Source organism: Gigantopelta aegis, chromosome 2 (genome assembly GCF_016097555.1).
Source record: "Gigantopelta aegis isolate Gae_Host chromosome 2, Gae_host_genome, whole genome shotgun sequence".
NCBI lineage: Eukaryota > Metazoa > Mollusca > Gastropoda > Neomphalida > Peltospiridae > Gigantopelta > Gigantopelta aegis.
In genome coordinates this window covers 26,612,915-26,624,919 of record NC_054700.1, presented here as the reverse complement: position 1 = coordinate 26,624,919, position 12,005 = coordinate 26,612,915, and the positions used below count along the sequence as shown (strand labels likewise).

At 34.5% G+C, this 12,005-nt stretch overlaps 1 protein-coding gene across 2 annotated transcripts in view; it reads right to left on the bottom strand.

The window, feature by feature from the left end:
- Positions 1-12,005, bottom strand: part of LOC121383271 (N-alpha-acetyltransferase 35, NatC auxiliary subunit-like) — a 45,552-nt gene that overhangs the window by 15,694 nt on the left and 17,853 nt on the right. For both annotated transcript variants that reach the window (XM_041513190.1, XM_041513198.1), the window contains exons 10-13: positions 10,071-10,249; positions 9,569-9,628; positions 7,173-7,279; positions 5,481-5,646 (exon numbers count right to left, since the gene is read on the bottom strand). In XM_041513190.1, coding sequence (XP_041369124.1) covers positions 5,481-5,646; positions 7,173-7,279; positions 9,569-9,628; positions 10,071-10,249 — 512 coding nt within the window. The remainder of the gene's footprint in view (positions 1-5,480; positions 5,647-7,172; positions 7,280-9,568; positions 9,629-10,070; positions 10,250-12,005) is intronic.

Below are 12,005 nucleotides of genomic sequence, written 5' to 3'. Positions count from 1 at the left end.
CTAGACACAAAAATACATACCGGTATTGTGGAATAATACCTGTCGCCCCTAAAATTGTAATGGACATGGTTTATTACTGTAAATAGTTCTGCAAAATTATTGATTAAGTAGACCACAGAACTGACCAATTACGTAGTCCCAAAGAAAAGAAAATTATCACTTGGGTATCGTGGGTTGTCGTTTTTGCTCCAACTTAGCATGTCAATAGGCCTAATAGTGTACATTTTTCCTTTGGATTATTTAACAGAGAAAAATACTATAACCCCATTTTGTTCCGTTAATGCAACTTGAAATATATTTAGTTAAATAGTTTATTATAATATTTATATTATTACGTCATTTATGCTGTTTTACAAGTCAGGTTGATCAAAGAGAAGCGCCTTGTCTAAAATTACTGCTTTTGTTTACACTGTACATACAGAAGATGGTCAAGAGCTGACGTCACTTCGCCCTAAGCTATCCCACCGGACGTCATAAAAACGAAACAAAATGGCTGCCCCCAGTTAGCAGGAATAATCATGTTTTTTTATTAACTCTAAAATTACGCGTTTTTCATTTGCTAAAGTGTCAGTATGTGTTGGTGGTCCGGGTATACATCTTTCCAACACATAAGGCTCTTGTTTGAGTTGACCCTACCTTTAACCACTGTGAATTAAATTTATATACCAGGGCATAACTTTTTTAAGTTTTAGATAACCAATATGTCGTTCATGTGGTTTTAATGTTTACACGAACGATTTTCTTCAGTAATTCAAATAAAATGTACACATGAAAAGGTTAATGAGCAACGATATTCAAACAAGCTATTTTCGTAGCTTTTCTCCTATCATAAATACGAAAATATTCTTTTTGTGTGCTAGGACTAACTTAAAAGCTACCAGGCGAAAATAAAAATTAGGTTTGTTTGTCCTAGCCCGACTGACCCACGAAAATCGACCCATGTCAATCTTTTTTGACCTCTTTTGGAGATTTTAATTATTAAAAAAACATATTTAATCAATTTCAATTGATATACAAGTATAATATTTATCTGTTGATGGTATTTGTCAAACATTTTAAAACCTCGATATAATTTAGCCAAAATTCAACGTCAGTTTCGATTCGTTAGAAATTAGAAATTCTGTAAAATGCTATTCATAGTAACGAGAACATTTTCCTGCGACGGTGGCACGAGATCTCACTCACTGCAGTGCATGTTCGTAATACAATGGTACATGCTCTTGTGATAGGCAAAATGGGATTTAAACTAAATCAATCTAACGGTAGCTGCACAGGTACCTTCGCGTGAGGCAGATGAGGCTATGTTCGGGTATGCTTTGAGTCACAAAGTTAATATTAGCGATCAATTTTTCCGACACTACATGTAGGTACAGTCGCTAGAATAACATCGTGTTTGCTATTAATAGACATGATTCAGTCCAAAAGAACCTACACAACTGTTGAACTCCGCGAAGAATCCATAATCCGTATTCCGATTGACTTGAAATAGTGGTGAGATATATTTTCATGACACCCGTCTATAATTTGTTTAACATACTTTGTTTTCATCAGTGTCATTAAATATAATATAATATTTTAAGAAACTACCCATAAAGGTTCTGTGACGTGCTTCAAGCGTCTAATATCGTGACATCAGGACTTTAATAATTTCAGAACACTACCGCAAATTGTAAATATGTTAGTGGCGTGTTAACGCAGGTAGCATTTTATAATGAAAGTACACGGATACATTGTATCTTTCGCACACCGAAAATGTAGGTTTATTTTCTTCCAAAAACAGAGATAAATTTCGTTAAAGATTTTCTGACGAACGATTACAGCTTTTGCACGAACGATCCATCGTTTATGTTGATATTGATTTTGCATAACCAACAGACGAACGACAAAATCATTCGTGCCAAATTTTATGCCCTGTATACGCAGTCATTGGCTGTTAAGGCCATGGTTAAAATAGCTGCTCCAATTCAATTAGATTGTTGTAAAGCAATAGGCGAAGACATTGGCCTATTTCAACATTAAAAAACAAAGGGAGGGAGGGGGGGATAAGTAATAAACTCTGGATTGTGTACTAGAATAAATATAGTTTATGTCTATACTATCACAGGTTTTTCTCTGTCTTGAAATGAAAGTTTTTTTTATTGAAATTAGTTTTCGGCATATTTCATAATTCACTCAAAGCATTTTGTACACCCTCGGCATAATTCTGAATGTTTTCAACATCTTTTCGAATCACTGGCATGATTCTGAAAGTAAGGTTCTGACTGGTCAACTGGACATGAGCTCCAAAGGGAGCCTGTTAGGTCCACAGGTAAGTTATTAACCGGTGGAGCTAATTTAATCACATTTTTCTGTAATAGTAATAATGTTAAAAACTGTAAAACAATATCAGGTCAATGTTATTTCACTGGTTTTAATGAAAACAACTGCTGAACAGTATCAGATCAATGTTATTTTCACAGGTTTTAATGAAAATAACTGTAAAATAATATCAGGTCAATGTTATTTCACTGGTTTTAATGAAAACAACTGCTGAACAGTATCAGATCAATGTTATTTTCACAGGTTTTAATGAAAATAACTGTAAAATAATATCAGGTCAATGTTATTTCACTGGTTTTAATGAAAACAACTGCTGAACAGTATCAGATCAATGTTATTTTCACAGGTTTTAATGAAAATAACTGTAAAATAATATCAGGTCAATGTTATTTCACTGGTTTTAATTATGTCAACTGCAGGGGTTCTAGAATTTCTTTTAAATTCACTTGCCATGCTTAAAAGTTATTTTGCCCAATTTTCACTATAATATTGATAAAATAAAAACCAGTAAATAAAAATAACTAACTTTTTAATGTACAATTTGTCATCCTGATATCATTGACATATCAGATCAGTTTGTTTATCATTTTATAAAACAGATAGGCCGATTTGGCATACTTTATGGTTTGTCTAGAAAAACATGACTTGTAAATAATATGCTTCTTTTATTTTCGTACAATCATAGTGTTGGATTACTTTCTTCACACTTTGCCATCGGGCTCACAAAAAATAATTATTTGGTGGCCCAAGTTCAAAAACAACTGGACTACGTTCAGCCAGCCTGTGCAGAAAAACATACGCTTGACTGATTTATGTGCTTCGCAGTACACCAAATGGCCATGACGGGAACCAATAGTTAGTTGGCTCAACTTGGAGCTGGTGTTGGACATCAGGCTATCTAATGTTTTCTAGAACCCCTGAACTGCAAAACAATATTATTTTCATTTTCACTCAACAGCAAGTGCTTTAATGTTTCCAACACTTAATAACTGTCGAAATAATACTGCCTTTACACTGGCATTTTGACATAAATATAAAACCATGGTCAGCAAAATCCTAAGTAGTTATGGAGTTGATTCTACCAGATTTGTCCAAGTTATACTCTTAGTCTTAACCTCAAGTCATCAGTAACAAAATGAGTCTTGTGCTTACTGGAACAAATTAATTTTAATGCAATAGTAATGTTTTATGAGTAGTTTTAGTCATTGAAAACCAAAGACGGCAAGATGTACATTTTTAGCTCAGTGGAAGAACACTTGTCAGAGGTGTGATGGGGCATACTTTGGTTTTTCTTCATTCCAGTCAGTGCCCCGCAACTAGTATACAAAGGATGTGGTATGTACTGTCCTAGCTATGGGAAACAACATATAAAAGATACCTGGCTGGTTTTTAGGTAGAAGTAGCCTGTGTAGGAATAACCATATTTCACAAACCAAATACATGTAGATGTAGCGTGCAATGTGTTATTAAATTTCTTTTTTTGTGTGTGTGTGTGAAAAATTACCAACATTTATTGACAGAAATGCACTGATGGTTTATTTTATGGATCAACTTTTCAACTGTTATCAAGCAAGATGACTAGCATACCGAACGTTTTTTTCTCTGTGGCAGGCAATCATCATGATAATCTATTTTGATCATACAACCATGTTTCCGGTAACCCGAAAACCCCTATACAATAATTCAAAGAGTTATTATGTCACTGCCTGATATCAGGTCGCTGGGAAGTGAGTTGTGCGCAAGGCAGATGTTTGCTCAATTTTCAGGTAGGTCATTTCCTCATTTTTCAAACATCCATTTACAACAATAATTGTTGAAATGCATAAATAAATATAGCATTCACACTTCCCATAATATCAAATTGCCTCTTATTTTTCAATTCTCCATTATTCGCTCCCATTTGGAACTAGTCATCATTTTGAATTAAAAATTTTGAAACAAAAAATCAAGTAGCTTCTCATTGGAACAGCATCTAATGCCACAGTCACTTGCAGCCAGTGATGTCGATTTTCTTCAGGTCACACATAGACTTGCGTTTATTTTCACAGAACAAGGCACAAAAATTGTAATGATGTGACACAACGGACTGTGAAATATAATCGAAGTAGTTTATTTGAAATTTGAAAACACATAACTTTTTAGCTGGCTATGCCATTTCCAAAATGCTAGTTTCTACATAATAATACTAACAGTTTCTATACCACTCTTGACTGAAACATATTACAAAAATATAATTAGAAAGGGATTGCATGTTAAAAAATATATCAGGTTACTATGTTTTGATGTTGTAGTTATTTGGCTCGGTTCAATAACGATGTAACAGGCTCGCTGAAGCTCGCCTGTTACACCATCATCTAAACCTCGCCAAATAACCACAATATCAAACTGTAACAAGTATTTTATGAGTACTGCTAAAGCAATACACTAACCATTTTTCTTATCTCCTAAATTCAAGGGCCAACCCTATGTAAAAACTGGGTAAATCACCATTCAAGTTAAACTTGATTAGTAACAGTACATGATTAAGCTATATACCCTGTAAAAGAAATGACCTCAATATCTTCAGGCATTGCAAAACAAGTCTAAAAAACAAATGTTCATATCACTTACATTCAAGGGTCATAACTCTCTCAAAATTGGGTAAATTGCCATGAAAGTCTAACTTGATCTGTAACACTACATGATAAAGTTATATACAAAATTTCAGTTCAGTATCTCAAGGCCTTCTGAAAAAGAAATTTGTTTTTCACATTGCCTAAGTTCAAGGGCCATAACTCCGTCAAAAATTGGTAAATCAACATGAAAGTCAAACTTTATCTTTAACAGTATATGATAAAGCTATACACAAAATTTCAGGTTAATATTTCAAGGTCTTCTAATATAAAAGTCTGGAAAACAAATGTTCATATCTCCTAAGTTCAACGGCCATAACTGTGTAAAAAATGGGCAAATCAACATAAAAGTCAAAGTTGTTTTGTAACAGTACATGATAAAGCTGTACACAACATTTCAGCACAATATCTCAAGGCATTCGAAAATAAACTTCCGGAAAACTAAATGTGGGACAAAAGGACAGACAGACAGAGAGAAGGACCGAGATGAAACCTATAGTCTCCTCCGGCTGGACAGGACTAATAACCAGATATTCTATATAAGATTACCTCCTCCTGAAGACTTGCAAAATCCTCCAGCACATGCGCCCACTTGTCTCTCTGGCGAGCACGGTTGTGTCCCGTGATTTGAAATAGCATGCATATAGGGTTCACAGCATGTGTCAACAGTGCATCAACGTACTCCTTGGCCTGGGGGTTATTGTACAGGGAACACCTGAAAATAAACAGTCAATGATTGTACATACAATACAGAGACAGAGACAAAGAGTACATATACCGTATATTGCCGTGTATTAGCCGACTCCTTGTATAAGTCAACCTTTTAGTTTGTCCCTAAATGTCAAGTATAAAATCATCGGCCTCGTGTATAAGCCGAAATCATCTTTTGTCCAGTTGTATGCTGTATGGATTTTATAAATACTGTCAACAAACAGACTTGTGCTCTTCTTTTTCATTGTTTTTTACCTTTAATTATTACAAACACGGTAAATGTAATCGCAATGTTAACATTTTACATGCGGTGCAAAAATAGTTGAGCACCCATATATCATAACACTAAAATTATTAATTCAAGCTGTAACAATACATCACTGCATACATACAAGTAATTACATTATTCATTGAACAGCAGAAAATAAACTAATTAAGGGATGTTTAATCCCTGCCCCCCCCCCCCCCCTCCCAACCCCCACTAAAACAAAAGATACCCGATGATTTGTGTTCACTGGCATATGGTATGGTCATGTGACAATTGTGGAAGTATTTATTATCATGAAATTCATGTTGTTTTAACTGGCCTCGGTGGTGTCGTGGTAAAGTAGGTACTGGATTCGCAGCCTGATAGTGATACTGGCTCCCACCCACAGCGAGTTTTAAGAACTCAAGACCACTACATCATTTTCTCTCTCACTAACCATGAACAACTAACCCACTGTCTTGAACAGACAGCCCAGATAGCATAAATACAGTGGCAATCAATAAATCATAAAAATAAGTTGAAATGAATGAATGTTATGTTTTTTCAGTCGATAAAGTTACTAATGAACATAATTTATTTGTTGAATTACTTTACAATTTGATGTACCATGCAAACTAAACAATGATATTAGAAATATAATATATTTTGAAGTGAAAACGCTTTATAAATTAAATTTGCTATATGAAAGACTGGTCTTGTCAAACAAAGATGGTAGACAGGATGAAACAATATTTCACCACTGAAATAGATAGTAAAACAAGTAATTTTTGTATTATTCATCAAACTTATAATGCATTCAAGAACAAAAAAGTATAAAATATTGTATGATGGGGTGTTTTATGTATACTGTGCACAAGTTATTGCTACATAAGCTGGTAAAGGCTTTACGGGTCTTATCAAAATTAATAAGTTGTGGTCTGGAGTGTTTTTGATCAGGATTTTATGAACCAATCTGTTGCCTCCGTGTATAAGCCGACTCTCTTCTTTAGAAAAGTATTTCTAGACTTCAAAACTCAGCTAATACACGGCAATATATTGTAACACTGATAGTGTATATGCTTATTTCACCAAAGTACACATTCTGTAAGTGTTGAAGAATGCACACACACATGCAAAGGCACACACACATGCAAAGGCACACACACACACACACACACACACACACACACAGAGGCACACACACACACACACACACAGGGGCACACACACAGACACTACACACACTACACACACACTACACACATATACACAGGCACACTTACTTCTGGGCAAGAGCAGGAGGAGCCATGAAATTCCTAATTGTGTCTTTCATAAAATCCACCACCGTGTGGCTTCCAAATACTCGATGGTTTGGAGGTAGAAATGTTTGCTGCAAAAACAAGAAGCATATTTTAAAACATTCAGTTTTTATAACAATACTTACTCAAATATACAAGACATTACAGAAAAAGTAACTCTAAAAATTAAAATAATGTAACAATTTATTTTAAAATGGTAACAACATTTCTCTGAACTGCATGAAACCCTACACCAATTCTTTACTTTATGACAAAAATAAATCGCTTAAAGGTACAAACACTAATTACAGCCAATGAAAATTGACACTAAGTTTAATTACCCCCGGTAATCTACAAACCTGCAACACATTTCTATAAGGTTATAAAAGAGAGAAATTAAAATCTGTGATGTTCAAACAGAGAAATATTGTCTAAAAATAACTTGAGCTTGTCTCGATAACCATTACTTCTCAGACACATGTGCGTATTTAGAATTAAAAATGCATTTTAGGGTATTGCAAAAACCTGGAAGACCAGAACCAAGTCAGATATTCTCAGTAATAAAATGTAAGTACTTCCAATTTAAATGATCAAAAATAGCTTTAATAGTGAAACATATGCTGTAGTATTTTAAAAACTATGGCCTGTCAATTTAAAACTGTAGTTGAATATATGTAAGCACATCTTGCAATAAGTATACAGATGAGCCATGACAACATTCATAGAAAACATTAGTTGAGTGTCAACAGGGTTCACAGCCTTAAATACCAATCAAATTCAAAGATTTTCAAAGACTTTCATCTACCATTTTCAAAGACTTTCACACAGCGGTCAAAGACAATAGAATGCCATAAAAATACCAAATCAATCTGTTTACGTTTCTGTCCATGGCAAGAAATTATTGTGGGTTTTTTACACGTACATGTGTATCATGACAGGTTAAACCTTGTAAATAAAAGTATTGTGTTATGATGTAGCTATGCCAGCAGAAGGAAGGTCAGAATATTGATGTTGACTGAACAATAAAAAAATGAACACAATACGAGAATTTAAAGACTTTTAAAGACTTTTATTACAATTCAAAGACCTTCAAAGACTTAAAAATAATTTTTCCAAATTCAAAGACTTTCAAGGTATTTAAAGACCGCTATGAACCCTGGTCAATGCTGGGGTAGACATTGGTTGTCATGTTATCAACATACCAGCAAGAAAAGCATGTTACTGTTAGTTGTCATCTATTTACTTTACAATTATTTTAATAATAAAACAAAGTTTTACTGTATTTTACTGTATTGTATTTTTGTTCCTATTATATATTGTCAATACCGAAATACACGAGGGTAATAATCTCTTTATCATATAAGCTCAAGCTTAATACAACATGTTTTTGTAAACTGTACCCGCAACTTTAATTCCAGTCCGCCATTACTAGATATTCAAATGACGTAAGAATATGTGGCGCGGTGTATTTTTTAATGGAAATGATGTCAAACTCGAATGACGTCATTTTGGATGTCCTTACATCAAAATAAAGTTATGCCTAACATTTTTAGTTTTTTTTAACGCTGGACAGCTTTCGGTGTCAAATTGCATGTTTTTATTTGATGACTATGAATGCATACGTCAATCATGGAGTGTCACCCAAGTACATTTGCTTAAATGTCAATAAAGCTATTGCCAAGACTTCGACTAATTTACATCTAATTTGCAAAGTTATCAAATTCTTAAAGTATGTGATCTGAAAAATATCACATACTTTGATTGCACTGAAAATGTAAGATATTATATGATAAATGTATGTATCTTTGAGCTGAAATATGTAGATATGTACTTTTATGATCACCGACAAAAAACATGTTGTCCAAGTTCCTCATCTGTACCCCGTCTCACAGACATGGTCACATAAAGGTGTGTGTTTACCCAGGGATTTATCGAGGATATTTTCCCAGGGCCCCATACCTGATGAGATCGTGAAAATTAGCATGATTTAATCATAAATGAGATATTTTTTCAGGCCACTGAATGACACAGTACACCACTGTTAAATTAATTTATTAAAACAAACACAATTAGATAGATAAATAGGGAATTTTTAGCATAGGAATTGGGAGTTTTTAGTGCCACTTTCTTTAAGAAAGGGGCCAGGGCTAACTCTGGCACTCACCAAATGCGCCAACTGCAAATTTCAAAAACAATTGGCGAATTTTATTTTAATTTGGTGAAATAATTTTATGAAATAACTGATATTTTGCTAGAAAATATCTGGGTTTCTGCAATTTTTCAACTTTAGTAGGTAATTTGGCGAAATTTTCTGCTGACCCAGAGCTAGGCCTGGGGTCCCATGTTCGGAGCCACTGAATTCCAGGCTAGATCCATGTTACCTGCAATATGGACCGTGCTAACACACAGGGTGAACACTTGCTGAACTCGGTGAACACTTCCTGAAAAGGGAAGAAAGGAATGTTAATAATGTATCACATAAAAAAAACTTAGGTGTCAAGCGAACAGTCATTTTAACCATGCAAGGTTTCTGTCAGTGTGTAACAAGGGTAAAATTACGTATCCTAAAATCTTGGAAATTAATGGATACATTTTTTATAATTTTTTAGAAAGATTATATTAAGAGAACTGCTGTTTAAAATTTGTCGAAGTACATGAATATAGTTAAACTTATGATTTTGTGTTGATGACTGACGTTAGGATTCATGATATAGTTCCATACCCACTCATCCCAACAAATGTATCATCAAATTTAGACCCTGAGGGATACGATATCCCACAGCATTACAATGTGTGTTGTGATCTAAAGCATGTTTAGTAATTCTATAGTCAACTGTACATAAAGCAAGAAATGAAAAAGTTATTTTGATAACAGATACACACCAGTATATTATGTAGAGTTGTTAAGCTTGGCACACCAGTAACCACTTGCAACTTGTTAAACAAGTTGTCAAAATACTCAAATGCTTCTGAAGAGGTTTTGATCATCGTGTAGCGAGGAAATGTCGGGGGAAGCAGTCGTTGATTAATTAAAGGCTCAAAGCCCATGATGGTTGGATAATCTGAAAGACAATCAGGAAATCATCAAACAAATTTTAAATCTTTATTGCCCCAAGGAGTCAAACAGTAAAGTTAAGGTTGGGAAGCCTTAAATAATTACCGTACATACAGTTGTTCTAAAGATGAGGCCCATAAAGTTGAACAAATGATACTAAACAAACTGAAAATTTAACTAAAATTGTAATTGTCTTTAGTTTAAAGCTTCAATCGTGACCATATATTCAATGACAATCTTTAACAATTTCAAATGAAAAAAGTAAAGTTTGTTTTATTTAACGACGCCGCTAGAGCACATTGATTTTTTATCTTATCATCGGCTATTGGAAGTCAAACATATGGTCATTCTGACACTGTTTTTAGAGGAAACCCGCTGTCGCCACATAGGCTACTCTTTTTACGACAGGCAGCAAGGGATCTTTTATTTGCGCTTCCCACAGGCAGGATAGCACAAACCATGGCCTTTGTTGAACCAGTTATGGATCACTGGTCGGTGCAAGTGGTTTACACCTACCCATTGAGCCTTGCGGAGCACTTACTCAGGGTTTGGAGTCGGTATCTGGATTAAAAATCCCATGCCTCGACTGGGATCCGAACCCAGTACCTACCAGCCTGTAGACCGATGGCCTGCCACGACGCCACCAAGGCCGGTCAATTTCAAATGAATGCAGAATAAACACAAACATAAAGCATGACTAGGTATTTCTTGCACCTTTACCACCAAACATGTGATTAAAATACACTTTATACTTCTCTGTCACAACATTCTTTGAAATGTCTTTGTTTTCCCTTTAAAGGAGAGGAATAGTTAATGACACCTCAGCACATTTTAAAATTACTTCTATTTGGTGTCTAACAAATGATTGATAAAAAGAGAGCAAACCCCCCTGCACAGATAAATAGGCTAATCCTGCCTGTAAAAAGAAAAAGTTTGTTTTGTTTAACAACACCACTAGAGCACATTGGTTTATTAATCATTGGCTACTGGATGTCAAACATTTTGTAATTTGACCTATAGTCTTAGAGAGGAAGCTCGCTACATTTTTCCATTAGTAACAAGGGATCTTTTATATGCACCATCCCACAGACAGGATAGCACATACCACGGCCTTTGATATACCAGTCATGGTGGACTGGCTGGAACAAGAAATAGCCCATCATAACTAAAAGTTTTAAAACATTTCATCAATACTTCTCTGCAACAGCTTTAAGATATTGAAATATTTTTTGTGGGTTTTTTTATTAGTTGTAACACATACAACTCGTTACCAACCAAATTCCAAATGTTTTTAAAAAAGAAATTTTGAATTACCTATTTTCGGATATTCAAGGATTATTCTCTGTGATCATGATCAGTAATATTACAGTGTGCTGTCAATCTTTTCTTGTTTTCTTTTAAGTGGAGCAATTAAGGATTGTCTGTTATTTGATGTACGTTCATTGGGGTATGAACATAAAAAAAAATCATCTGCAAACTGTGTGGATCAGCGAAGCCATTCTCATATAACTTTGTGGATGACTTTTTTTGTTCATACTCAGACGAATGTAAAAGAAATGACAATACATGTACTTATTAAATTTGAATCATACCTGCTAATAACACTAAAAGTTCATACTTTATTTGGAATTATTTTTGGCTCATAAACAGTAACGCTCAATAAAACGAACTTGCCCATATACGATGACGTCATCAGATACGATGTTCCCTCACGGACATAATTTTAACATTCATCGAGAAATGAACAAACTCCTGTTCGTACA